General features: G+C 39.8%; 1 protein-coding gene across 4 annotated transcripts in view; it reads left to right on the top strand.

The window, feature by feature from the left end:
• Swt1 (SWT1 RNA endoribonuclease homolog) overlaps positions 1 to 19,846 on the top strand; it is a 57,426-nt gene extending 37,580 nt beyond the window's left edge. For 3 of the 4 annotated variants that reach the window (XR_015635104.1, XR_015635103.1, XM_087580177.1), the window contains 5 exons: positions 2,177 to 2,361; positions 7,403 to 7,534; positions 11,325 to 11,391; positions 16,921 to 16,985; positions 18,957 to 19,846. Coding sequence is in view for 2 of the 4 variants with exons in the window: in XM_087580177.1 (XP_087436303.1) it covers positions 2,177 to 2,361; positions 7,403 to 7,534; positions 11,325 to 11,391; positions 16,921 to 16,985; positions 18,957 to 19,086 (579 nt within the window). In the remaining 2 variants the exon portion in view is untranslated. 4 annotated transcript variants of the gene reach the window in all.
• Positions 19,847 to 25,399: the final 5,553 nt, after the last annotated feature.

Genomic DNA, 25,399 nt, shown 5'->3' with positions numbered 1-25,399 from the left:
TAATAATAACTCTTAATTAAGTAAATAAGTATAATAATAATCCTTAATTTAGAATTCCCATAAGAGTGAGGCAAGTTACTGAAGAACTTAGTTCCTAGCAAATAGTAAGTCCTATGTAAGTGTTTATTTAAAAAAGAAAAAAGGCCCACATGAATGATTGTGCGTACTCTTGATTTGAGTCAGAGCAAAGGAGACATAGGTAAATGCTTAATTTTAAATGTTTGTGGTGGTTAAAACAGCTATCTGGGTTGTGGCTGTAGCTCAGTGGGAGAGCCATGAGTTCCATCCCAGCACTGCCACAAGAGTTAATTTCAGGGAAAAAATATAGGTCCATTGTTTATGTTTATTAAGTTCATAATTTAATATAAACAGGCAAAATGAGAACATCTTCTTTTGCTTTCTGCCCTACAAAATAGAGAATGGTAATAACCTGTGTACTTAGTGTGGGGTCATAACCTCCTTCATATATTGCTGAGAATCATATTTTTCTTAGACATCTTACAATGTTGCGTAAGTTTTTTAATCTTTCTATTTCTTAATTTCCTCCACTTAAAAATTTGAATTGTTTCTGCTTCATAGGGTTTGGCTCTGGGTATTCATGAGGATTTAGTGAGCTAATATAAAACCTTTAAAGATCTGTATACAGTATGTCTGCGTAAATAGTAACTGTTACTATTTATAGTGTTAGGTATTTTGTTTAAAACATTTCAAAACAAAAATAGTAAGACATGAAGTTGAGTTACTGTTGAGTTTTGAACTCATCCTATCCTTTTATAACGTGGAAACTTAACCCTAGGGAAGTAAAGTTTTGTTTTGTGTTGGCCAACTCTTCCTGGGCATTGGGGTCTGCTTTAAAGTATGGTTAATAGAACCAGTGAGACTCCATTGGGGGAAACTGATTTTGCCTTTATATGCAGGTATCAATTGCCAATAGCTTTTTGGTTAGTTATGAGAGCCTCTGTCCACATGATTCCTTAGTGCAGGGACCACATCTGTCATGGACCTGTGCAGGTCTTGTGTGTGCTGCCAATGTCTCTGAATTCATGTCTTGTTGTGTCTGCAGTTTCTTAAGGGTAATCTGTCAACTCTGGTCTTAGAGTTATTCCATCTCCTCTTCGAGGGGAGGGCTTTGATGACGAATCCCATTTAGGGCTGAGTGCTCCAAGGTCTCCACTCTCTGCACATTTGTTCAGTGTGGGTCTCTGTTAGTTCCCATCCAGTGCAAGAAGACCCTTCTCTGATGAGGGCTGAGCAAGGCCCTGAGCTATGGGCACAGCAGTGTGCCCCTGAGCATCACGTTATGCTACTGTTCTTTGAGCAGAACAATAGTACTAGGGTTTCCCTAGGCCCATGACCTGTCTAGTCTCAGGTTCTTGAGCACTTTAATAGGATCAGAAATGGGTTTCGTCTTAGGAATGGACTTTAAATCCAATCAGAAAGTAGCTGGTTATTCCCATAACCTTTGTGTCACAATTGTGCCAGTGATTCTCTTTCTTCTATGCTAGCATGCAGTGTACCTTCCAGTGCCTTGAATCTAGTCCCTGTAGTGAAGGCTCTAGTTAGGCATCAGCACACCTTCTCTATGTTCCGTGGTATAGGTAAATGTCGTCTTTAGCAGTAGCGCCTTACCATTGTTGTAGAGGATAATTAATAGCCTTGGCAATAATTGTGGGGTTCCCATGGGGCTCCTTTGACCAACAGTTGACAAAGTATAACCTGTTCCTAGCATTGGAGATTGTACTTGGTGGCATAAGATGTCTAGTTGGGGTATTGTCTCCTGATTACTTGGTGACTTTGTTTAGAGTCCTTTCATATATGTATGTATTTGAGGAAGCTTCTACAGTAATGGGTTTCCATATGGATTCAAATGGCTTTTAGTATTAGTAGTCCCTCTCCAGATTTCCTTCTTTACCCTTTTCTTCCATCCTCCCTACTTAATCATCCTGTTTTATGTAATTCTCTCCATAACAGTATATTGGACAGTATAGTAAATAAGTGGAGCATATTTGATTTAAATAGAAAAAGAAATATTTTTTCCAAGTCTAATGCTTTTGTAGGAATATTCTGTACATATGAAAGAAAGAAAAGGAATGGCCAGCATGTCTGGAGAACTGGTATCTGTCTCCTCACTTGCTAGTGAAGGATTGCTATGCATTTATGTCATTCTATGTCACAGGTCAAGACAAAACTTAAGCCAAACTCTTCAGAAAGCACAATGAGTAAAAAGCAGGAAGACACTTTGATGAAGCTTCATAACCAAGAAGTCACTGTTTTCTTGGATTCTCATCCTCCCCAGTTCACCAGGCATCAAGAAATCTGGTCTGTCCTGGAGAACGTTTGGACTTCAATATATCAGAACAGGTACTATATTCTCAAGACATTCAACTTTGTCATTATATGTTTGCTTTTTATAGATGGGTTCGGTCCTTACCATTTCCACTGAAGTCAGTGTTTGGGTTATAAGTTTATTGTGCTAGATTGTCATACTAAGGGCCTCTTGTCAAATTGGTACATTAGAAATATTAAGGTTAAATAGGAGTAAACATCAGAATTACCTGGACATTTTTAAAGTTTCTATATCTAAGCACTACTCTTAGAACTTTGGATTCAGTAGGAGAAAGTTAAATCTGAGAGTGCATTAGAAAGTCTCTCCAGGGGATTTGGATATAATCAGGATGAGGACCATTGCTTCCACAGGTCACTTAGATTGATTCAACAGTTTAGGAAGTTGCGAATCTGTAATTAAACTGGAAATAACTTGAGAAAAGCTTCTTGGGTTATAGAAAATTCACATAAGAGTTTTAAAGGTGAATAAATACTGTTGTTTAAAAGGGCAAATACTATTACAGTAGTCTGTAAACATAAAACACTGAATTTAGAATTCTGAAATGAAATATAGAGATAATTCTTGGATAGTTTTTATTTTATATTTATGTTATATCTATGTGGGTGTGGCAGTGTCATAGTGTGGCAGTCAGAGGACAGTTTGTAGAAATGGCTTCTTTCCCTCTACTGTGTGATTTCCAGTGATCAAATTCAGGTTAGCAGCAAGTATCTTTACCTGTTAAGTCATTTCGCTATCTTCCTCTCCTTTTATTTTCCCCAGTGTTTGGGACCAGTCGTAGTTTAGACAGGTGTTCTGACAGTGGGCTACATTTCCTTTGAGTAGTTTTTCAAATAAGGTGCTATTAGAATAGCTTACATAACTTAAAATAGAGAAACACTTACACTTTTCCCCAAGTCCATTATCTTTTTTTTTTATTATATATATTTAAGTACATTGCCGCTGTCTTCAGACACACCAGAAGAAGACGTCAGATCTCATCCCAGATGGTTGTGAGCCACCATGTGGTTGCTGGGATTTGAACTCAGGACCTCTGGAAGAGCAGTCAGTGCTCTTAACCATTGAGCCATCTCTCCAGCACCCAAACCCATTATCTTTATGTAATTAATTACCACGTAGTGTGACTGGTTCAAGATCTAGTGTGACTAATTTTTTGGATTAAGATAATAGCCACTACCTAAAGACTATACATGGACTGACCCTGGACTCTGACCCCATAGGTAGCAATGAATATCCTAGTAAGAGCACCAGTGGAAGGGGAAGCCCTGGGTCCTGCTAAGACTGAACCCCCAGTGAACTAGACTATGGGGGGAGGGCGGCAATGGGGGGAGGGTTGGGAGGGGAACACCCATAAGGAAGGGGAGGGGGGAGGGGGATGTTTGCCCGGAAACCGGGAAAGGGAATAACACTTGAAATGTATATAAGAAATACTCAAGTTAATTAAAAAAAAAAAAAAAGATAATCTGTTTGTTTTTAAAAGTGCCAGAGCATAGTGGCAGTCTACTGAAATACCTGTTCTCCATTGGTTTTTACAACATTGGCTATTAGGAGCTCATTTTTTATTTATTTACTTGTATATCCAATTATTTAAAAATCTTACACAAGCATATATTTATGTTGCGTATTTTTCTGGGCCTTATTCCCATCTGAGTTCCTTTTTTTCTACCCATTTGTCTTTATTCTTGGGATTTTTTTTTTTAAAGATTTACTTATTTATTATATATAAGTACACTGTAGCTGTCTTCAGACACACCAGAAGAGGGCATCAGATCTCATTATGGATGGTTGTGAGCCACCATGTGGTTGCTGGGATTTGAACTCAGGACCTCTGGAAGAGCAGTCAGTGCTCTTAACCACTGAGTCATCTCTCCAGCCCAGGACTCATTTTTTTAAAACTCCTTTACCATAATTAAACATTTTTCAACAAATTTATGACTTGCTATTTGACTTTCTAACCCATCATACTAAAAAGATAACTGCAGCTGTGTGAACTGAAGATTATATTATGGATTTAATAATTTTTTTATGAATCAGTTTGTTTTTCTAGTCTACATGTTTTCGATGTTTTGACTAATCAGATATTCTTGTTTACAGAAAGCTACCATATATAGGAAGTAAGAAGACTGCTTTAAATACAAAGCCCCATCTAAGACATTTGAAAGCATAGGCATTGAACTATGTAATACTCATGCATTTGTATTGCATGCTGGAGATCTCTGTGCTAGTCTGGATAGTAGACTTTATGTAATAGCATGTCAGTCAGTGACAATGTTGATATTGTCTTAACGGTACATATTTATTTAGTCTAGTTTTTTTTCCACAAGTCTAGTTGTATACCACAATTGCACTGGAACTCATTGAATATAATTCTTTAATATAAAAATGTTCATTTGGAGGTCTGGTTAGTATTCTTACACAAAGCTAGTAGACCATGTTTATGGTTAGTGTTCATCTGGGTGGTGGGCCTTTGGGTGTGCCTTGGAGTACTATCCTAGTTGCTTCACTGAGGTGGAAGGACCTGCCAGCTGAGGGCAGCACTGTGTCCTGGCTGGGCTCTGGATGGCTGAAGTGAAGGGAGCTGAGTGCATTCATTCACGCCTTCCTCTCTGCTTTACAGTGCGTGTAGTGTGACAGTGCGTGTGGTGTGACAGTGCGTGTAGTGTGACAGTGCGTGTGATATGACAGTGCATGTGGTGTGACTAGCCACCTCAAGCTCTACCAGGAACTGTGAGCTAAAGTACTCTTCCCTTCTTACATTGCTTCTGTCAGACTATTTCATTATAGCAATAGGAAAAGAAACAGACAAGTTCTTATGCACAGCTATAAATGCCATCATTTTTGTGGCTTGATAATAATGCAGTTTCGAACTTTTATCCTATCAGGTCAGGTTTTTGTGGTCTGTTTATGAGGAAATTGGATATTGAGTGCTTTGTACTGCTAATTCAGGTCAAAAAAAAAAATCTTTTCCCTGGGCATGGTGACACAGTCTTGTTATCCTCCTGTTCAGAGGGATGAGATAGAATAGTTGTGGCTTGGAGGCCAGCTTGGGCTACAGAAGATCCTGTCTTGAAAACAACAAAGCAAAGCAAGGCTTTCCTGAAATTATCACTCAAGCTTCTCAGCACTATTTAAATACGAATGTTTGCGTTTACAAAATGATTTATAAGTGTAGTTTCTTGTTACCTTCCTCAGTACTATTCTCAGTGACTCAGAATTTCCTTAATACCGCGCACACACAAAACAATAAAGAAACTGCTTTTGGCAGCTGATAATTTTCTATAAACTACCTAACCAGTTGAGTAGTTTATTTCATATCGTTGAAGCTAATGACTCTGATGGTAGATTGCAGCTTTTATACATAACTCTTGATTTGAACCACCTCATTATTCAGTGTGACTTGATAAGGAATTATATAAATAATATTAGTCTATATTTTCACATTATACTTTGTATAAAAGTAAACAAAAATATTTTGCTACTTTTTTTGCGGGTGTGGGGAGTAGGGGAGACATGGTCTTACTGCATAGCTCTGGCTGGCCTGGAAGATCTCGTGTCTCTGCCTTCTGAGTGCTGGGATAAAAAGCATGCGCCACCACCTTGGCTTAGTGTTTTTACTTTTAAAACTATACCACAGTTTCTATGGGACAGTAAAGACAATGACTTTGGGGAAACCATCTAGTCTTTCAGAAACTCAGTTTGATCTTTAAGGTCTACGAACTCTGAAATTCCATGACTTAGATTTTGGACTGTTTTAACACATTTATCCATCCTCCCTTCCTCCCTCCCTCCCTCCCTCCCTCCCTCCCTCCCTCCCTCCCTTCCTCCCTTCTTTCCTGCCTTCCTTCCTCCCTTCCTGCCTGCCTGCCTGCCTGCCTGCCTCCCTCCCTCCCTCCCTCCCTGCCTGCCTGCCTGCCTGCCTGCCTGCCTGCCTGCCTTCCTTCCTTCCTTCCTTCCTTCCTTCCTTCCTTCCTTCCTTCCTTATTTATTTCTTATTCTCTTCTTTCTTTTTTTCTTTCTTTCTTGAGACAAGTTCTCTCATGCTGTCCTGGAGTTCTCTCTGTAGACCAGACTGACCTCAAACTCAGAGAGATCCTCCTGCCTCTACCTCCAGAGTGCCGTTATCTCAGGTGTGTGCCACAACACTCGGCTTTATGTGTCTTTTCATGTTGCTACGTAAAGGGTGTTGGAGTTGATGTTAATGTTCTGTAGGTCTGCCTTTGCTTCTAGGCATGTGAATAGTTTCCCAGAGGTACCATAATGAATCTCCACAAAACTCCATGTCTTAAAGCAGTAACAATTTGAGAACTGTTATGAATGCCCAAAACTGGAAAAGCAAAAGACTGGAGGGAGTGCTAATTGAGAATCTGCTCTTTGCCTTTCTGTCTTCCAGTGGCCTCACTCCTGCCCAGCAAATGCACCTCTACAGTCAGTCCCACCTTTGTCTTCATGGGGAGGCGTGGCCCAGTCTGATCTAGCCCTCTTTAGCTTTACATTCACGTCTGCCAGAGCCCTCTTTCTGATGAGCTCCATACTGAGTGAGGCCTAAGGCCAGTAGTTCTCAACTTGCCTGTTCCTGCCTCCCAAGTGCTAGGATTAAAGCATGCACCACAGTACCTAGTCTTATTTTTATCCTTATAGGGCATAAACATTTAAAAAATGTCTTAGTATTTTATTGAATAGACATTAAAGGTTTCATTGATTATTGCAGTTATTAATTTACAAGGATAAACTTCCAGCTTTTAGTTTAATTAGATACCAAATTCTTTATATTCTTGGGAATTGACTTGAATATATGTTAATAGTATTACTTCCCCTCCATCCCTTAGGCCTTTTAGAGTGAAATGTACCTTTTATATCAGTTCTTTTAAATTAAATGTGGGTGCTGTGTGGCTAGACCATTGCGTGGACGCTTGCCCAGGCGTCTTTCATGCCATTCTTTGATTCCACCTCACATAGACAAGTGTCACACAAGATCAGTCATCGCATTACTTTTTATATGTCATCAATGAAAACACTTACAAGTACTAAGTGAGTACCCCTTTTCTTTCTGTTTTTTAGCACAGATGTATTTCAAACACTGGACTCAAGTTCAACCCTGACAACTTCAAAAATAGCATCATTTGAAGAAGCTTTTATATATCTTCAAAAGTTAATGGTGGCTGTGAAGGATATTCTTGAAGGAATTCAAAGGTAACATTGTATTAAATTTAAATTTTATTTTTCTATATTTATCAGCCTAATTAGGTCTGTTAGAAGTCTTCAGTAAGTTATAAACTATTGGATTTTTTTTTTTTGAGACAGTCTCTCTATTCAACCTTGGATGGTCAGGTGTGGACCTGCCTATCTCTGCCTCCTGAGTGCTGGGATTGAAGGTGTGTGTCACTGCACCTAACAGGTGGTTGGCTTTTAGATTTACCTTTCTTTCCTGTAGATAATATGGATTTCTAGTTTAGAACACAAAATGTTTCTACCTTTTCCTTTTATAGGGAAAGAAAATATTAGATACTCACTTCCTGAGTTTTTATTTTATATTACAGCTTCTGGGACAGTACCAGGCACATTTGAGCACATTGGCCCACGGAAGAAATATGCTAATTATCACTGCTCCTCTAAAACAAATATATTTAATTTATAACAGAATTTAATTCCTCGGATACAGTTTTACAACAAACTGAAATACACTGTGAGAGACAATCTGGTCTTATTGTTGAGATTTTTATACATGTGTGATTTAAATATTTGTTATATTTAGGAAATGATAGTTTTTCCTTTCATGGCTTCTTAAAATTCATCCCATTATTAATATTTAAAGGGTATTTTATCTCATTTTGGACCATAGTTTGTCTAAATGGTTTTTAGGATAAACAGTTATCAAAGTCTTGCCAATATTAAGTTAATAGTGAATTAAAATATGGTAGATCCTTACATGAGCCAAATACTGTCTTTATGTGCAATAAATCCTTTAACTTCAAGTAATAAGAATAATAAATACTAAAGTGACTATTGCTCACTTGGGTGTATAAAACCATGCTTTACAACACCTTGTAGAAAGCAAGGATCTAAATTTGTCTTCAATCACTTGACATTCCTGAGCCCCAGCTGGAGTTGATGTCATACGAGGTACCAGGGACTGAAGATAAAGGCAGTGCAGCCTCTGACTCCAACATGGACACAGTCACGTGAAAGATGCAGCAGTGGCTGGGATGGGGTTGGGGGTGGGGTGCACGCCATTAATCCTAACAGTCGGGAGGCAGAGGCAGACGGATCTCTGAGTTCCAGGACAGCCATAGCCACACAGAAAAATCCTGTCTCATAACACCAACACTACCTTTATCACCAACACCACCAACACCACCACCACCACTACCACCACCACCAAAAGATGCAGTAGTACCCTCTTATGTGCTGGATGTGCATCTCAATATTGCTAGAGCATTCCTGAAAGCACAAATAACTGAGTGCCACACTTATTGTGTCTTTTTATATATAATCAGTAATGAAATTTAATTTAAAAATTAAGCATATGTAAGAGTTTCTTGACAGTGTTTCTGATCAAAAAAGCTTTGGAAATATTGCATGGTATGTATGTTACCTCTTGAAATCATTTTACATCCACTAGCATATTAATTGCTTTATAAACTTAAGCTGTGGATTGTTTTAAAGTAATGCTAGTATTTGAGAGGCTGGGTCAAAAGAATTTCAAGTTCGAGATGACATTGGGATACATCATGACTTTAAGACCAGCATGAGCTATGTCAAGAGATGCTGTCTCAAGGGAAGATAAGTAGGAAGCATATTCTTCAGTGTTTTATAGATTATTATGCTTTGAAAATGAGGAAGTGGTATCGTTAACCAACTCTGCAATTTGTCTGTAAGAGAACTTGATAAAAATGCAGTCTTAATCTAAACTTACTTAAATAAGAATGTCCATACATGGGTTGGGGATTTAGCTCAGTGGTAGAGCACTTGCCTAGCAAGAGCAAGGCCCTGGGTTCAGTCTCCAGCTCCGAAAAAAAAAAAAAAAAGAAAAAAGAAAAAAAAAAAAGAATGTTTATACATATTTTATATAGAAAGGAAATTGTAATTTTAGTAAGTTTTCCGGAGGATTTGTACACTGGTAGTTAAGAAATTCTCTGCTGTGGTCTGTTCTAGCCTTGTTTGTTTGTTTGTTTGTTTGTTTGTTTGTTTTTAATCTCTTGAGAGACAGCGTGAATAAAAAGTACATTACTTATCCCATCATTCACTGAGCAAAAAGAAACTACCAAAATTACAAAGTTTCGTTTTGTTCCATCTTGTTTTGAGACAGGATTTCAGTAGGTATCCCAGCCTGGCCTTGAACTCATGTTCGTTTGTTTAGTTGTTTGTTTTTTTTACATTGCTTTTTGAGTGCTGGAATTATGGGCATAGTGGCCTGGCATAAGTTGCCATCACCATCATCATCATCATCATCTCACTATTGTATTTCTTTTATATCTATGAGTATTTTGTCTGCATATAAGTTATGTGGGTGCCTGATGGCCATGGAGGCTAGGACTTGTGATTCTCTAGAACTGGAGTTTCAGCAGTTGTGAGCAGCCACGTGGGTGTTGGGAATTGAACCTGACTCCTCTCCCAAGAGCAGTTAGTCAGTGCTCCTAACCACTAAGCTATCCAGTGCTCGTTCTAATCGTTAGACATTTGAATGAAAACTTCAGGGCTGGAGAGATGGCTCAGTGGTTAAGAGCTCTTGCTGCTCCTACAGGGAACTGGGTTGGCCCCTAGTACCTACAGCAGCTCGTAATCATCTTATTTGAAACAGGGTCTTTAACTGAATCTGGAGATTGCCATTTTGACTAGAGTGGCTGGTCAGTTAGCCCCAGAATCTACCTGTTTATACCTCCTAGCACTGGAGGGACAGATGTGCAGTCATGCCTGGCTTTTATGTAGGTGCTAATAACAGAATTCAGATCATCATGTTTGCTTGTGCAGTAAGCAGCGTGACCTGTTGAGCCGTTTTCCCAGACCTTGAGGCTGTCTCTTTTTACATGACCTTTTTCCTGTTTTTTAAAGTTGTAGGGACAAATAATAACTAACATAAGTTTGACTATATAGGCCTAATCATAAAATATGATTTCAAAAAATCAAACCTGTTCTAGGCTTTAAGAAAAGATGGTTCTTACTAATTGTTTTAAAACCTCCACATGTTAAAGTTTTGGTTTGAAATACCTTGTACCATGCACAGACAGGTACACCATATATGACTTATTACTAAGGAGGGCTATGATCACAGCATCTTTTTGGATCCACTAGTGCTTAGTCACTTTTACATTTAAAAATTTATTTATTTTATTAGCAGGTATTTTTGAGTAAGTGTGATATTGGGATAACTGAACTCTTGCAAGATTATTTATAAAAGTTCTTCTTTCGGTGGCACAGGGTGTGGTGACTCACAGCCACAGTCAGGGAACTGAAGCAGGAAGACCGCCAGCTTGAAGTCAGATTGGTCTGTACTGCCAGACCCTGTCTTTACAAAGAAGGAGCAGTTGACACAGTGACAGCACTCTGGCCTTTGTATCTAGATTCTGCTGGTTTGTTGAAACAAAACATTTTTTTAGTGACCTTAAAAACTTCAAGTTGGAGTTTTAGAAATGACTTCTCAGCATGTGAATTAATTGTCATGAACAGAATGCTTGGTCACTAATAAAGTTTTTCTTATTTTGAGTTAGAGGGATTTACTCATTGAGGTTTGACTTTATTCACAGTGTATCTTTTCTACTTCTAGATCAGTGGTTTTCTTAAACTTCCTAATGCTGTGGCCCTTTAATACAGTTCCTTATGTTGTGGTAATGCCCACCCATAAGAAATTACAGAAAAACCCTTTGATAAACTTGATAAACATCAATGACATATAAATGTTTGAAGGAGAAAATTAAAGATTTGTTTAAAATTAATTTTTATGGTCCTTTTATTAATTTATTATTAATTAATTTATTTATTTTAGGATTTTGGCTCCTAATAGTAATTGCCAAGATGTTGAGACTCTCTATAACTTCCTAATCAAGTATGAGGTATGAAAAATATATTATTTATATATTATATATTTGAATATAAATAAATACGACAAGATTGCTATTGATATTTTCTTGAAATGAAGAATTTTTTCTTTTGAGCCAGGATCTTGCTATCTTGTATAGGCTGGCCTAAATTTATTATTATTATTATTATTATTATTATTATTATTATTATTATTATTATTTTGCATCTTTATTAAATTGGGTATTTCTTCTTTACATTTCAAATGTTATTCCCTTTCCCGGTTTCCAGGCCAACATCCCCCTAGCCTCACCCCCTCCCCTTCGGTATGGGTGTTCCCTTCCCCATCCTCCCCCCATTACCTCCCTCTCCCCAAGAATCATATTCACTGGGGGTCCAGCCTGGGCAGGACCAAGGGCTTCCCCTTCCACTGGTGCCCTTACTAGGCTATTCATTGCTACCTATGAAGTTTGAGCCTAGAGTCAGCCCCTGTTTAGTCTTTGGGTAGTCTTTGGCTTAGTCCCTGGAAGCTCTGGTTGCTTGGCATTGTTGTTCATATGGGGTCTCAAGCCCCTTCAGCTTTTTCAGTCCTTTCTGATTCCTTCAAGGGGGTCCTATTCTCAGTTCAGTGGTTTGCTGCTGGCATTCGCCTCTGTGTTTGCTGTATTCTGGCTGTGTTTCTCAGGAGAGATCTACATCCGGTTCCTGTCAGCCTGTACTTTGCTTCATCCATCTTGTCTAATTGGGTGGCTGTATATGTATGGGCCACATGTGGGGCAGGCTCTGAATGGGTGTTCCTTCTGTCTCTGTTTTAATCTTTGCTTCTCTATTCCCTGCCAAGGGTATTCTTGTTCCCCCTTTTAAAGAAGGAGTGAAGCATTCAGATTTTGATCATCCGTCTTGAGTTTCATGTGTTCTAGGCATCTAGGGTAATTCAAGCATTTGGGCTAATATCCACTTATCAATGAGTGCATACCATGTGTGTGTTTCTGTGATTGGGTTACATCACTCAGGATGATATTTTCCAGTTCCATCCATTTGCCTATGAATTTCATAAAGTCATTGTTTTTGATAGCTAAGTAGTACTCCATTGTGTAGATGTACCACATTTTCTGTATCCATTCCTCTGTTGAAGGGCATCTGGGTTCTTTCTAGCTTCTGGCTATTATAAATAAGGCTGCTATGAACATAGTGGAGCATGTGTCTTTGTTATATGTTGGGGCATCTTTTGGGTATATGCCCAAGAGAGGTATAGCTGGGTCCTCAGGTAGTTCAATGTCCAATTTTCTGAGGAACCTCCAGACTGATTTCCAGAATGGTTGTACCAGTTTCCAAACCCACCAATGGAGGAGTGTTCCTCTTTCTTCATATCCTCGCCAGCATTTGCTGTCACCTGAGTTTTTGATCTTAGCCATTCTCACTGGTGTGAGGTGAAATCTCAGGGTTGTTTTGATTCGCATTTCCCTTATGACTAAAGATGTTGAACATTTCTTTAGGTGCTTCTCAGCCATTTGGCATTCCTCAGCTGTGAATTCTTTGTTTAGCTCTGAACCCCATTTTTTAGTAGGGTTATTTGTCTCCCTGCAGTCTAACTTCTTGAGTTCTTTGTATATTTTGGATATGAGCCCTCTATCTGTTGTAGGATTGGTAAAGATCTCTTCCCAATCTGTTGGTTGCCATTTTGTCCTAACAATGGTGTCCTTTGCCTTACAGAAGCTTTGTAGTTTTACGAGATCCCATTTGTCGATTCTTGATCTTAGAGCAAGAGCCATTGGTGTTTTGTTCAGGAAGTTTTCTCCAGTGCCCATGTGTTTGAGATTTTTCCCCACTTTTTCTTCTATTAGTTTGAGTGTGTCTGGTTTGATATGGAGGTCCTTGATCCACTTGGACTTAAGCTTTGTACAGGGTGATAAGCATGGATCGATCTGTATTCTTCTACATGCTGACCTCCAGTTGAACCAGCACCATTTGCTGAAAATGCTATCTTTTTTCCATTGGATGGTTTTGGCTCCTTTGTCAAAAATCAAGTGACCACAGGTGTGTGGGTTCATTTCTGGGTCTTCAGTTCTATTCCACTGGTCTATCTGCCTGTCTCTGTACCAATACCATACAGTTTTTATCACTATTGCTCTGTAATACTGCTTGAGTTCAGGGATAGTGATTCCCCCGGAAGTCCCTTTATTCTTGAGGATAGTCTTAGCTATCCTGGGTTTTTTGTTATTCCAGATGAATTTGCAAATTGTTCTGTCTAACTCTATGAAGAATTGCATTGGAATTTTGATAGGGATTGCATTGAATCTGTAGATCGCTTTTGGTAAAATGGCCATTTTTACTATATTAATCCTGCCAACCCATGAGCATGGGAGATCTTTCCATCTTCTGAGATCTTCAATTTCTTTCTTCAGAGGCTTGAAGTTCTTACCATACAGATCTTTCACTTGCTTGGTTAAAGTCACGCCAAGGTATTTTGTATTATTTGGGACTATTATGAAGGGTGTCTTTTCCCTAATTTCTTTCTCTACTTGTTTCTCTTTTGTGTAGAGGAAGGCTACTGATTTATTTGAGTTAATTTTATACCCAGCCACTTTGTTGAAGGTGTTTATCAGGTTTAATAGTTCTCTGGTGGAACTTTTGGGATCATTTGAATATACTGTCATATCATCTGCAAATAGTGGTACTTTGACTTCTTCCTTTCCAATCTGTATCCCTTTGATCTCCTTTTGTTGTCTGATTGCTCTGGCTAGGACTTTGAGAACTATATTGAATAAATAGGGAGAGAGTGGGCAGCCTTGTCTAGTCCCTGATTTTAGTGGGATTGTTTCAAGTTTCTCTCCATTTAGTTTAATGTTAGCTGCTGGTTTGCTGTATATTGCTTTTACTATGTTTAGGAATGGGCCTTGAATTCCTGTTCTTTCCAGGACTTTTATCATGAAGGGGTGTTGAATTTTGTTAAATGCTTTCTCAGCATCTAATGAAATGATCATGTGGTTTTTATCTTTCAGTTTGTTTATATAGTGGATTACGTTGATGGTTTTCCGTATATTAAACCATCCCTGTATACCTGGGATGAAGCCTACTTGATCATGATGGATGATTATTTTCATGTGTTCTTGGATTTGGTTTGCAAGAATTTTATTGAGTATTTTTGCGTCGATGTTCATAAGAGAAATTGGTCTGAAGTTCTCTTTCTTTGTTGTGTCTTTGTGTGGTTTAGGTATAAGAGTAATTGTGGCTTCGTAGAAGGAATTCGGTAGTGATCCATCTGTTTCAATTTTGTGGAATAGTTTGGATAGTATTGGTATGAGGTCTTCTATGAAGGTCTGATAGAATTCTGAACTAAACCCGTCTGGACCTGGGCTCTTTTTGGTTGGGAGACCTTTAATGACTGCTTCTATTTCCTTAGGAGTTATGGGGTTGTTTAACTGGTTTATCTGTTCCTGATTTAACTTCGGTACCTGGTATCTGTCTAGGAAATTGTCCATTTCCTGCAGATTTTCAAGTTTTGTTGAATAGAGAGGCTTTTGTAGTAGGATCTGATGATTTTTTGAATTTTCTCTGATTCTGTTGTTATTTCTCTCCCTTTTCATTTCTGATTTTGTTAATTTGGACATATTCTCTGTATCCTCTGGTTAGTCTGGCTAAGGGTTTATCTGTCTTGTTGATTTTCTCAAAGAACCAGCTTTTGGTTCTGTTGATTCTTTGTACAGTCCTTTTTGTTTCTACTTGGTTGATTTCAATCCTAAGTTTGATTATTTCCTGCCTTCTACTCCTCCTGGGTGTATTTGCTTCTTTTTGTTCTAGAGCTTTTAGGTGTGCTGTCAAGCTGGTGACAGATGCTCTCTCCTGTTTCTTTCTGCAGGCACTCAGAGCTATGAGTTTCCCTCTTAGCACAGCTTTCATTGTGTCCCATAAGTTTGGGTATGTTGTACCTTCATTTTCATTAAATTCTAAGAAGTCTTTAATTTCTTTCTTATTTCTTCCTTGACCAGGTTATCATTGAGTAGAGAGAGCATTGTTCAACTTCCATGTATATGTGGGCGTTCTTTCCTTATTGTTATTGAAGACCAGCTTTAGCCGGTGGTGTGATAGGACACATGGGATTATTTCTATCTTTCTGTATCTGTTGAGGCCTGTTTTGTTAGGCTGGTCTAAATTAAAGTTTCTGAGTGTCATAAAAATTTGCCAATGCCATTTGTGCGATATATATATTTATATATATGATATGCAATGAAAGCTTAGGCACTTGGGTGAACTGCCCTTGGGCAGTTGTGGAGGGAGAGCTGGCAGACTGAAGAACTCAGCTCCTGCCCAGGCCCAGATCCGGGCCGTGGGAGTTGGTTCACTCTAACACCTACCCCATCTAGGAACTGCTGGAGTCTGTGAGAGGGGCCAGTCCTGCAGATCCAAAGCTGCCACATCTCCATGACACAGGGCAACAGTGGGCTGTCTAAGGGGAGTTCCAGTGAGATCTAGTATTGGTGGTATAGCAGAAGATAGAGGCCTTGAACCAGACCAGTGACTCACGTACATAGAGAATAGAACATCGCTGCATTAGTACTAGTGAAATGCCTCAGCTCGTAAAAGTCCTTGCTATGCAGTCTGGTGATGTGAGTTTCATCCCTGGAATCCAAAGACTCGGATTTGTCCTCTGACACTTGCACCATGGCATAAATGCACCACACTAATACACATATCCCCATACTAATGATAAAGAAAATTTTCAAAAAAGATTCTTTCACTTTGCATGTCAAATGTGCAACATTTGAATGATAGACTTTTACATTTATGGTTTTATAATTATGTCTCTGGGTTATAACAGATTTTAAAAAAAAATGATTTTCAGAAAATGTCCATGACTAGGGCATAGCTCTAAGGTAGAGCATTTGTTTAGCATGTATGAAGCTCTGAGTGTAATTTCTAGAATCATAAGGAAGTGGGAGGGAGGAAGTAAAGGAATGAATGAATGAATGAATGAATGAATGTGAGCAAAGGGAAGACAGAGGGACAGAAGTACGTGTGATTCAACCTTTTCCTAAATCAGACCTTTTTAACAATTGTTATTTATATGTGTGAATACACTGTAGCTGTCTTCAGACACAGCAAAAGTGGCTGTCGGATCCCATTGCAGATGGTTGTGAGCCACCATGTGCTGCTGGGAATTGAACTCAGGACCTCTGGAAGAGCAGTCAGTGCTCTTAACCACTGAGCCATCTCTCCAGCCTCCAAATCAGACCTTTTCAGTAGCTTACAGAAGTATTTTTTCTGTCCAGTGGAATGCCCGAGTAATCTGCTTTCAAATCAAAAATTGCACTACATTCAGGTGCACTCAATTGTCTACTATTTCTAGTTCAATGAGTAGGTGAGTTGTAAAGTAGGACTAAAGCTTGCACAGGGTTTGCTGTTAACACTGCGCTCGCTCACTGAGCTTCCTGTTACTGCCTCACTTGTGTTTTAGCCAGTGAGTGGATCTGCGATTCTGCTCGGTATGCCGCACTGTAGCTGTAATTTCCCTGCTCATTCAGTTTAACATATCTCATTAATAACTGCACCTTGGTTCTTTTCAGGTAAACAAAAATGTCAGATTCACTGCCCAGGAACTTTACGATTGTGTTTCTCAGACTGAGTATCGGTAAGCACATATGTATGTACATGAGATATCTCTAACAAACTTTACCATCTATCATTGTGGGAGAATGAAGCAATTTTCTTAGGGTGTGTGCGTGTGTGTGTGTGTGTGTGTGTGTGTGTGTGTAAGCTTGTGAGGCCAGCAGTGGATATCAGTCACTCTCTTCCCTCATTTTTGAGATAAACTCTGTCCACTGAGCTCTGGGTTCTACCTGTCTCTGCTTCCACAGCCTGAGGATACAGGCAGATGCTGCTATGCCTGGCTTTTATGTGGCAGCTGGAATCTGAGCTCAGGCCCTCACGTTTTCATGGCAAGCACTTTCATATATGCAAAGGCCTATTAATTTATCAGCCATATAGTTTTTATAATGGTTTTCACATGTTTGACTTCAAGATTCTTTCATGTATGATTTTATATACAATCTTATTTTATTCTGAAGCAAGGTCTTGCTGTATTGCTCAGACTGGTTTTGAATTTGTGGGAGCCAACAAGTCCTCTGGTCTCAGTCTCCCTGATAATTGGAATATGAATATGAACCACCATCTCTTTTTAAAGATTATTGAAGACTCTAAAGAGCTTTTGTTCATGTGGGCTGTATCCTATCTGTGCTGTGTGAATTCAGAACTTTAGGGTGTTAGGTTGGTGTGGTGGTACATGCCTATAATCTCAGATGCTTAGAAGGCGAGACATGAAGGTCACAGATTTAAGCCACGTTAGGCAACTTAGACTGTCAGAGGAAGAAAATAGAAATAGTTTTCATTGTAACTTAGACTCAGATAAATGGCTTTTATAGACCTCAGGGAAGAACCTTCTTGAAGTTAGGAAGTATCCAAGACTGTATTGGGTGCTGCTTCTGTTTGTGAGGGTCCCCTTGCCGAGAAGTGGTGCTCAGGGAAGACGACTCACTGCAGATGCTGGAACAGGAGGTCAGGCTGGTTATCTGCCCTGCAGTCAGTCTTGAGGAAAGGAATGGCAGAGTTCCATCACCATGAACAGCTTTCTGTACTGACAGTTCACCTCAGGAAATAATAGGAGTGATCACTGTCAGGATACTGACCCATGAAGGAATTCAGTGCCACCAGGCTGAAGAGGAGAGGAGCCCCTCTTAACCTTGAGGGTAGAGAAGAAAAAGGAAGGATAGAGAAATACATTCAGTTACTGAAAGATATCTCTGATAGCTTGTTTTCAATTTTAGAATGAATGGCCAAGGGTAGGAATGTAGATCTTCCTAATTTTGGTTTTTAGAATCTATAAGAAAACATTTTCTTCTCTGTTTTTTGAACCTTGTACAAGGCTCTTCTGAAATCTTTTTTTTTTTATTAGTTGTGAAGAATTGGCAGAAAAATCAAAACTAATTTTGTTTAAATATTGGAAATAGGTTTATGGTAACTCAAAGCCAAAATTTTTATAAATAATATTTTATTCTTTTGAGAATTTCATACAATGGATTTTGATCATATTCCGTCCTCTTACCTGCTTACCCACCCAATTTCAAGAGCCACCACACCTAGCTGTAGAAGTGCTTATTTAAAGATTACGTGGTGTATGTGTGTATGTGGTGTATCACAGTACACATGGTGAAGGTGCAGCGTAATCTGGAGAGTCACTTCCTTCCTTCTGCTGTGTGGGCCCAGGAGTCAGATGTAGGTAGTGGGCTGGAGAGAGAGCTCAGAGGTTAGGAAGTCATGTTGCTTTTTGGAGAAGACTGGAGTTCAGCTGCCAGCATGCAGCTTGGGCTTCTCACCAATAACTCTACCCCAGGAGGATCTGACACATTCTTGTGGTCTCTGCACACTACACTCATAAGTATAAACCCACACAGACATACGTGTATGTATACACTTAAACATAAATAGTTGTTGAGTCAGGATGTGCAGCCCAGGCTAGACCGGGAACTCACTACAGATACCTGCCTTCCTCTGCCTCTAGGATTCCTGATTGTCTGGTGGTGATTTACCACTTCTTTATCCCTAGGGAAAAGTTAACCATTGGATGCCGCCAACTGATTGAGATGGAATACACCATGCAGCAGTGCAGTGCCTCCGTCTACATGGAGGCCGCAAGCAGAGGATGGTGTGAAGGCATGCTCAACAGCAGGACTTAAGTTCACAGGAGGAATGACATCTGTCTTCATGAGTGACACAGCAACTTTCTTTCTGGTTCCTTTTTTTGAACCAAACCTAGAAGAAGTGAAAAAAAAAACCTTTCATAGATACATAAACCAAAATGTTGTGTTGAGCATCTCATTGAATCCAGTGTAGTATAACCGAGGACCCAGCTCTTCTGGAGCTGACAATGCTTCCTACCTCAAGGAGAAGACAGCCGTCTTCTCGGTGTCCCTGAGTGAGGCAGGATCACTGTGACAAGGCAGCAGCCTGCAGCCTTAGCATTTCTCCTAACCCTACTGTGAGCACATGACCAGACACTGCCAAACCCTAAGACTCAAGACATCACCATGCTTCCACATTCCACACGGCTGCTTTCGTGGACCAACTGTCACTTACATTAAGACGGCTGGGAAACCCACCAGCTCCTGCAGGGACATGAAGTAGAATGTTGAACTAGCACCTTCTCTGTAGCTGCTTTGGGGATGTCGTTTTTTCAGTGTTTTCAATAGGGAAGAGCCCCTCAGATGTTTCCCCTTAAATGTGAAGCAGTGTGGATTTTGGGAATTAAACAGCAGTGGCAGCTGTTTGCCCTAAAACTCAAGTGTTTAATGACTTAGTTACACATTAAGTTGGAAATCCTTGTTTACTGGAGTGTATTATGCTTTTGTTAATATATTAGATGAAATCAAATTTGATATTCTATAATAAATGTTAATTTATTTTTAAAACAGCAATAAATAACTTATTTTAGTAGTATTTTGCTTTTCAGTTTACTCCCAGATACTGTCTCTGAAATGAGTATAACGTGTGATTGTAAAAGTCTTTCCAGTAGGAAGATTGGTTCTGGACATTCAGTAGTAGTTGGTACAGGCACTGCTCAGCTGTATGCTTGTGAGGTGAGAAAAGCTACACATTAAGGTTTGTGGACACACGATTGTCCAGCAGAGCCATGAGCCTAGGCAGCTGGAAGCTTCAGCATGTCAGGAAGTCTTCCTCCTCATTTTTTGAGACAAGGGCATTATTGCATTACTCTGGCTGGCCTCATAGGTCAGTTTGGCCTTGAATTTGTGGTAGTCTTCCCGCTTTGGACTCTATAAGGCAAGCATTACAGGAAGGCAGCACCATGCTGACTTGAGGAAAGTGCTTGCCATGAAAACGTGAGGGCCTGAGCTCAGATTCCAGCTGCCACTTAAAAGCCAGGCATAGCAGCATCTGCCTGTATCCTCAGGCTGTGGAGGCAGAGACAGGTAGATACCAGAGCTTAGTGGACAGAATCTATCTCAAAAATGAGGTGAAGTGTGATTGAGTCACTTCCTGAGCTAGGGTCCCTCAGTGAACAGGATTCTCCTGTCTCTGCTTCCTCTGCACTAATATTACACGTATGCGCCACTACTGGCTTTCTCACCTGGGTGCAGGTATCACCTCACGTCAGCATGGCAGGCCTGTACAGACTGAATTCTATGTCCCTGCCCTGACCCCCTAGCCTGGATATTTTTAATGTGCTACATATAGTCTTAAATAGATCCCTTGGGGAAGGCGGTATTTCAGGGTACTTTATGACAGAACAGTGCCTTTTTGTTGTACATTCCAAGGTCTAATAGAGGTGCAATGATTTGAATTTGTTAAGTGTCGTGTTACCCGGTGCACACCAGAGTTTTCAAGTCTAAGGAGAGGTAGAACCTGTAGTCAATTTGTCAGCGCTTGCTTACCATAACTGGTCACACTGAATTAAACACAGGATAGTGTGGTCTCACATGCATGGAGCTTCAGTCACTCAAGTACGTACATGAGCAAAAGATCCAAGAACAATGAAAATACAGGGTGGCTAGTTTGTCCCGTTTCTAAATTGCAAGTACTCTGAGTAGCACTTTGGAGGGTACAGATCTGTCTGCATATCCAGTAGGGAAGGTCATTCATCCTGGCCTATCATGTTTCAAGGCTGACAAGTATTCCAGCAGCCAGGTGGGCCAGGAAGATGTCAAGTTGGGAATGTGAACACACTCTGAGAGTTGGCCAAAACACTACATAAATATGAGCTGACTGAGAAACCTGTTCTCTGTTAAGATGACATTCAAAATATCAAGAAAGTAGTGCTCACATCTATTTTGTGATGATCTTCTAGGAGAAAGACCCACAGTGTCATAAAGTGAAATAGAAATAGATCTATGAAGTTCTAATCTGCAGTCATAGTCAAGTCTTAGTGGAATATCCTTTAGTCAGTTTTCCTTGGCCCAAAAAAGTATCCTTTCTTAGGAAGGAAATAGATTAGGTTGGAAAAATTCATAAAACGGTACCAAATAGGGAAGCATGGAATTTTCAAAAAGTTTTGTGTTTATAATAACTAACCATTCTCTGTGTATACCAGGTGTCTGGTACCCACAGAGGTCAGAAGAGGGTCGTGCATACCCTGAACCTGTACTTAAGAGTTGTGAGGCAACACATGGGTGCTGAGAATCAAACCTGGATCCACGGTAAAAGCAGGAGAAACTCTTAACCCGAGCCAAGCCAGCTTTCCAGTATAGAATTTTACTTGGATTAGGTATTTGGAAAAGGCCTGCTATGCTGACATGATGACCTGAGTATGATTCCTGCAGCCAGGTGAGAAAGCCAGTAATGGTGCGTATGTGTAATGAATGCTAATGGGAAGGAAGCAGAGCCTGGAGAATCCTGGGGCTTGCTGGACATGGTCTAGCTGAGTCGGTGAGCTTAATGTTCAGAGTGAATCTGTCTCAGGAAGTGACAGGAATTCAGTCCATGAGGACCCCTAGTCTACACACACACACATCCACGGAGATTAGGCATGGTGTCTTATGCCTACAGTTCAGGTATTCACAAGGAAAGGGTAAGATCATAAGTTTGAGACTAGCCTGGTCTATCTACATAGTTATTTCCAGAGGCTAGCCACAGCTACAAGACATGACACATGGCTCACGACCATCAGAAACTTCAGTTTCAGGGCATCAAACCAGCATGAATCTGGTACATCATTATACATGCAAACACCCTCACACATAAAATTGAATAACTATAACCGTGAATCTGTGTGTTGCACAACTAATCCCAGCACTTCAGGATCAGGAGACTGAAGCAGGATTGCTCTTAGTTTAAGGCTAGCTTGGGCTACATGGAAGGCACTCAAATCTCAACACACACACACACACACACACACACACGCCCATCCCCTTCCATCTGGCTGGCATTACAGTAGGCTTGTCACCACATTAAGTTTGTAAGGTGCTAAAGGTGAAACACAAGTCTTCCTGCATGCTAAGCAAGCACTTTACCAACTTTACCCTACTCCCAGTTTCACCTTCAATGTTATTGAATTTTAATCTTTTCTCAGCCTTTGCAATTCTGCTGTGAACTAACGGTTACTAGCTAAACTATCAGCTCAGTACAGATGCCTCCACCGTTAGACTAACTGGTTCCTTACCAAGGTAAAATCTAGATCTGTCCTACCCTTTTTTTAAGCCTACTTTAACTACTTTCTGGGTTAGCTAGAAAAAATTTTCCTTTGTATATTACTGTGAGTTTTATTGAATGCACAACCATGTAATTAACCAGTTCATTCAAGTCCCCACTTTGGGGTTTTTGCCCAATAAGTTTGCTATTTGTTTCCCCTTTTCCATAATGCTACAGAGCTGGAGACTTTTGTGTTGTGCTTTCTACTTACATTACTGCTTAACAGGTACCTGCCCACATGGAAGCTAGAGTTTCATACAGGGATATAGATTTCCCTCACTTGTTTCTCTACCTTATTTAAAATATGTTAATTGTTTGACATCTAGCTACCTGGGAGATGTCCACCCCAGCAGCATCCAGGATGCTCCCATAGGTGTGCTTTTGGAACGTGTGGTCAGGCCGTATGGCATCAAAAGTTGCAATGTCACTGCCCTAAACAGAATACGCTGTACCAAGTAAAAACAGAATTGTGGTAGCTAGATTGTTTCATTGGAAGTGAAAAGCCTAAATGCCATCACAGCAAAGCAAAGTTTCCCCGATTGCCAGCCTCATGAATACTTGCTGGAAACAGTGTTCGTCATGGAGAAGTACCTTGTACAGTGATCCGCATCTAGTTAAAGACTGTGCTCAAGAACTTTCCTAAGTCAAGGCCAAGCAGTTGAAATATGTTAAGACTGACCTGCCAAAGGTGGATTAAATGATTGTATTGGGAAAATTGTGTTGACATGTCTGCAGAAGCCAAGACTCAGGCGCTCAGCTAGGTTGTTAGATATTCTCAAAGGTTGGGCCTTCTGCTAACAGTTCAGTGCTTCTTAAACAGGTAGCATTAACTTCATTGCTCTCTAAAAATACAAGGTTTTCATACTTCTTTTAGTGTCCTCCTAAAGATTCATTGTGTAGAGCCATACTAATCTTTGAATGGACCCAGTTTTAGTAAGTGTTGTCAAAACAAGGGCAATTTTTACTTCTTGGTGTTTGCAGTCAGTACCATCTTCTTATCCTACAGTATTATAGTGTATATCATTAGCAAGTTGGTAAGCTACTGTGACTTTCAGTTTGGGGAGCTCTAATCACATACAGGTTTATGTGGAAAGGAATCCCATTTTACTTTTACATTGGTGATTATTTAAATTGCCAAAGTATTCACTTAATCCTAGGTATTACTGAACTGTACTTTTTAAAGTGCCTACTGGATCTTGCAGTTTCTCCTGTACCTTAGGAAGTCTGCATGTTCTAACAACTCGAGTATTTTAATATGTTTTTATTGCTGTCAATTAAGCAGCAGGGTTCAGGGTCACAGGCAGAACAAATGAGTATTGGCACAGTTGGGTTTTGTTTTCTATGTAGCCCTGGCTGGCTTGGAACTATGTTTACATCTGCCTCCTCAGTGCTGGCACTAAAGGTGTGTGCTACTCTACGTCCAGTATTTTATTGGCCATTGTACAAACACCTGCCACTCAAGTCTATTATTTTAACTTCCGATTAATTTGATTGATGGCAGTTGTTCCTTTGTATCCTCCACACAGTGAACTTTCTAATGGTGGTCTTGATGTTTGGTCTTACTAAAGATTTGGTATTCATTCTAATTTCCCTTTTTTGACTCAGTTAATTCACTTTATGCCTTGTTCCCATTCTTGTTAACATATATTGTCACCCATACCCTTCTCAAGACCCAACTTAGATCCTTCAAATCCAGGCTCTAGTAAGAGCTTTTGTTGTTACTCCTGAACTAACCTTGCAACTACGGTACTGTTTTACCTGGACTCTTTAGTGTCTGCCTCCTTCCACAGCTGTTGAAGGTTAGATAAAAACAGGATTCTTGCATTCTACCTTCCCTAAGATGATTATCGTTAGAGAATTGTAAAACACTTTTTTTTTCTTTTTTCTTTTCTTTTTTTTTTTTTTTTTTTTTTTTCGGAGCTGGGGACCGAACCCAGGGCCTTGCGCTTCCTAAGTAAGCACTCTACCACTGAGCTAAATCCCCAACCCCATAAAACACTTTGAGTAGTGGCAAACTATTCTAAACATCAGAATATTACATTAAAAGTCATAATAAACAAAAGCTCAGTTGGGTGTGGGGGCTGCTCCCTTAATTCTAGCAGTTGGGAGGCAGAGACACACACTCTAGTTAAAGGCCAAATGATCTACAAAGTAAGCACCAGGCCAGGTTAGAGATCTTGACCTTGTCTTAAATAAAACTCATGCAAAATACCTTGAAGTTTTAAGTTTCTTAAATTTGTGAACTGTTACAAATGATCAAAAAGTGTAGAGCTGGACTGGAGACACAGCCAGCAGTTGTTGCATACACCTTTAAACAGAAGGGGGCTTTTTAACAAATGTGCTATTGCCAATATTTTTAAGTCATTTCAAACTGCATAATGGTAAAAGATCCTCTGATTTTCAACGAGTATGCAGATGGCCACTTTCTCTTCCGCTGAAGAGATGGAAGCTTTTAGATGTAAACACAAACTGGTTGCCGAGCACTGGCTTGAGATAGGTCATCGCAGCACCTTTAAAAGCACACTTTTAGGCAATCTATTCCTATTTTGTCACCAAAAGTGAATTCAGCAAACTTCCATACCAAGCATTTCAATGAAGCACGTGTCTTACGCAGTGAAAAGTGATAAAGATCTTCGACTCAAACTATTTCATGGCTGAACAGAATACTGATTATACAGTCATTATGGCGCATCAAATCTGCTAACCTGCCAAACTAGTTTAGTCCAAAAACCAAACCAGGGTAAGATAAGAACTACAAAGCATGTGAATTGCCTCTCTTTCTTGGTGGTTGTACACCAGAGAAATGAGGTGGTAAAGGACCAATCTAACATTTGAAGAAAATACATT

This window comes from Rattus norvegicus, chromosome 13 (genome assembly GCF_021556685.1).
Source record: "Rattus norvegicus strain SHRSP/BbbUtx chromosome 13, alternate assembly SHRSP_T2T, whole genome shotgun sequence".
NCBI lineage: Eukaryota > Metazoa > Chordata > Mammalia > Rodentia > Muridae > Rattus > Rattus norvegicus.
This window is presented reverse-complemented; position numbering and strand designations above follow the sequence as displayed.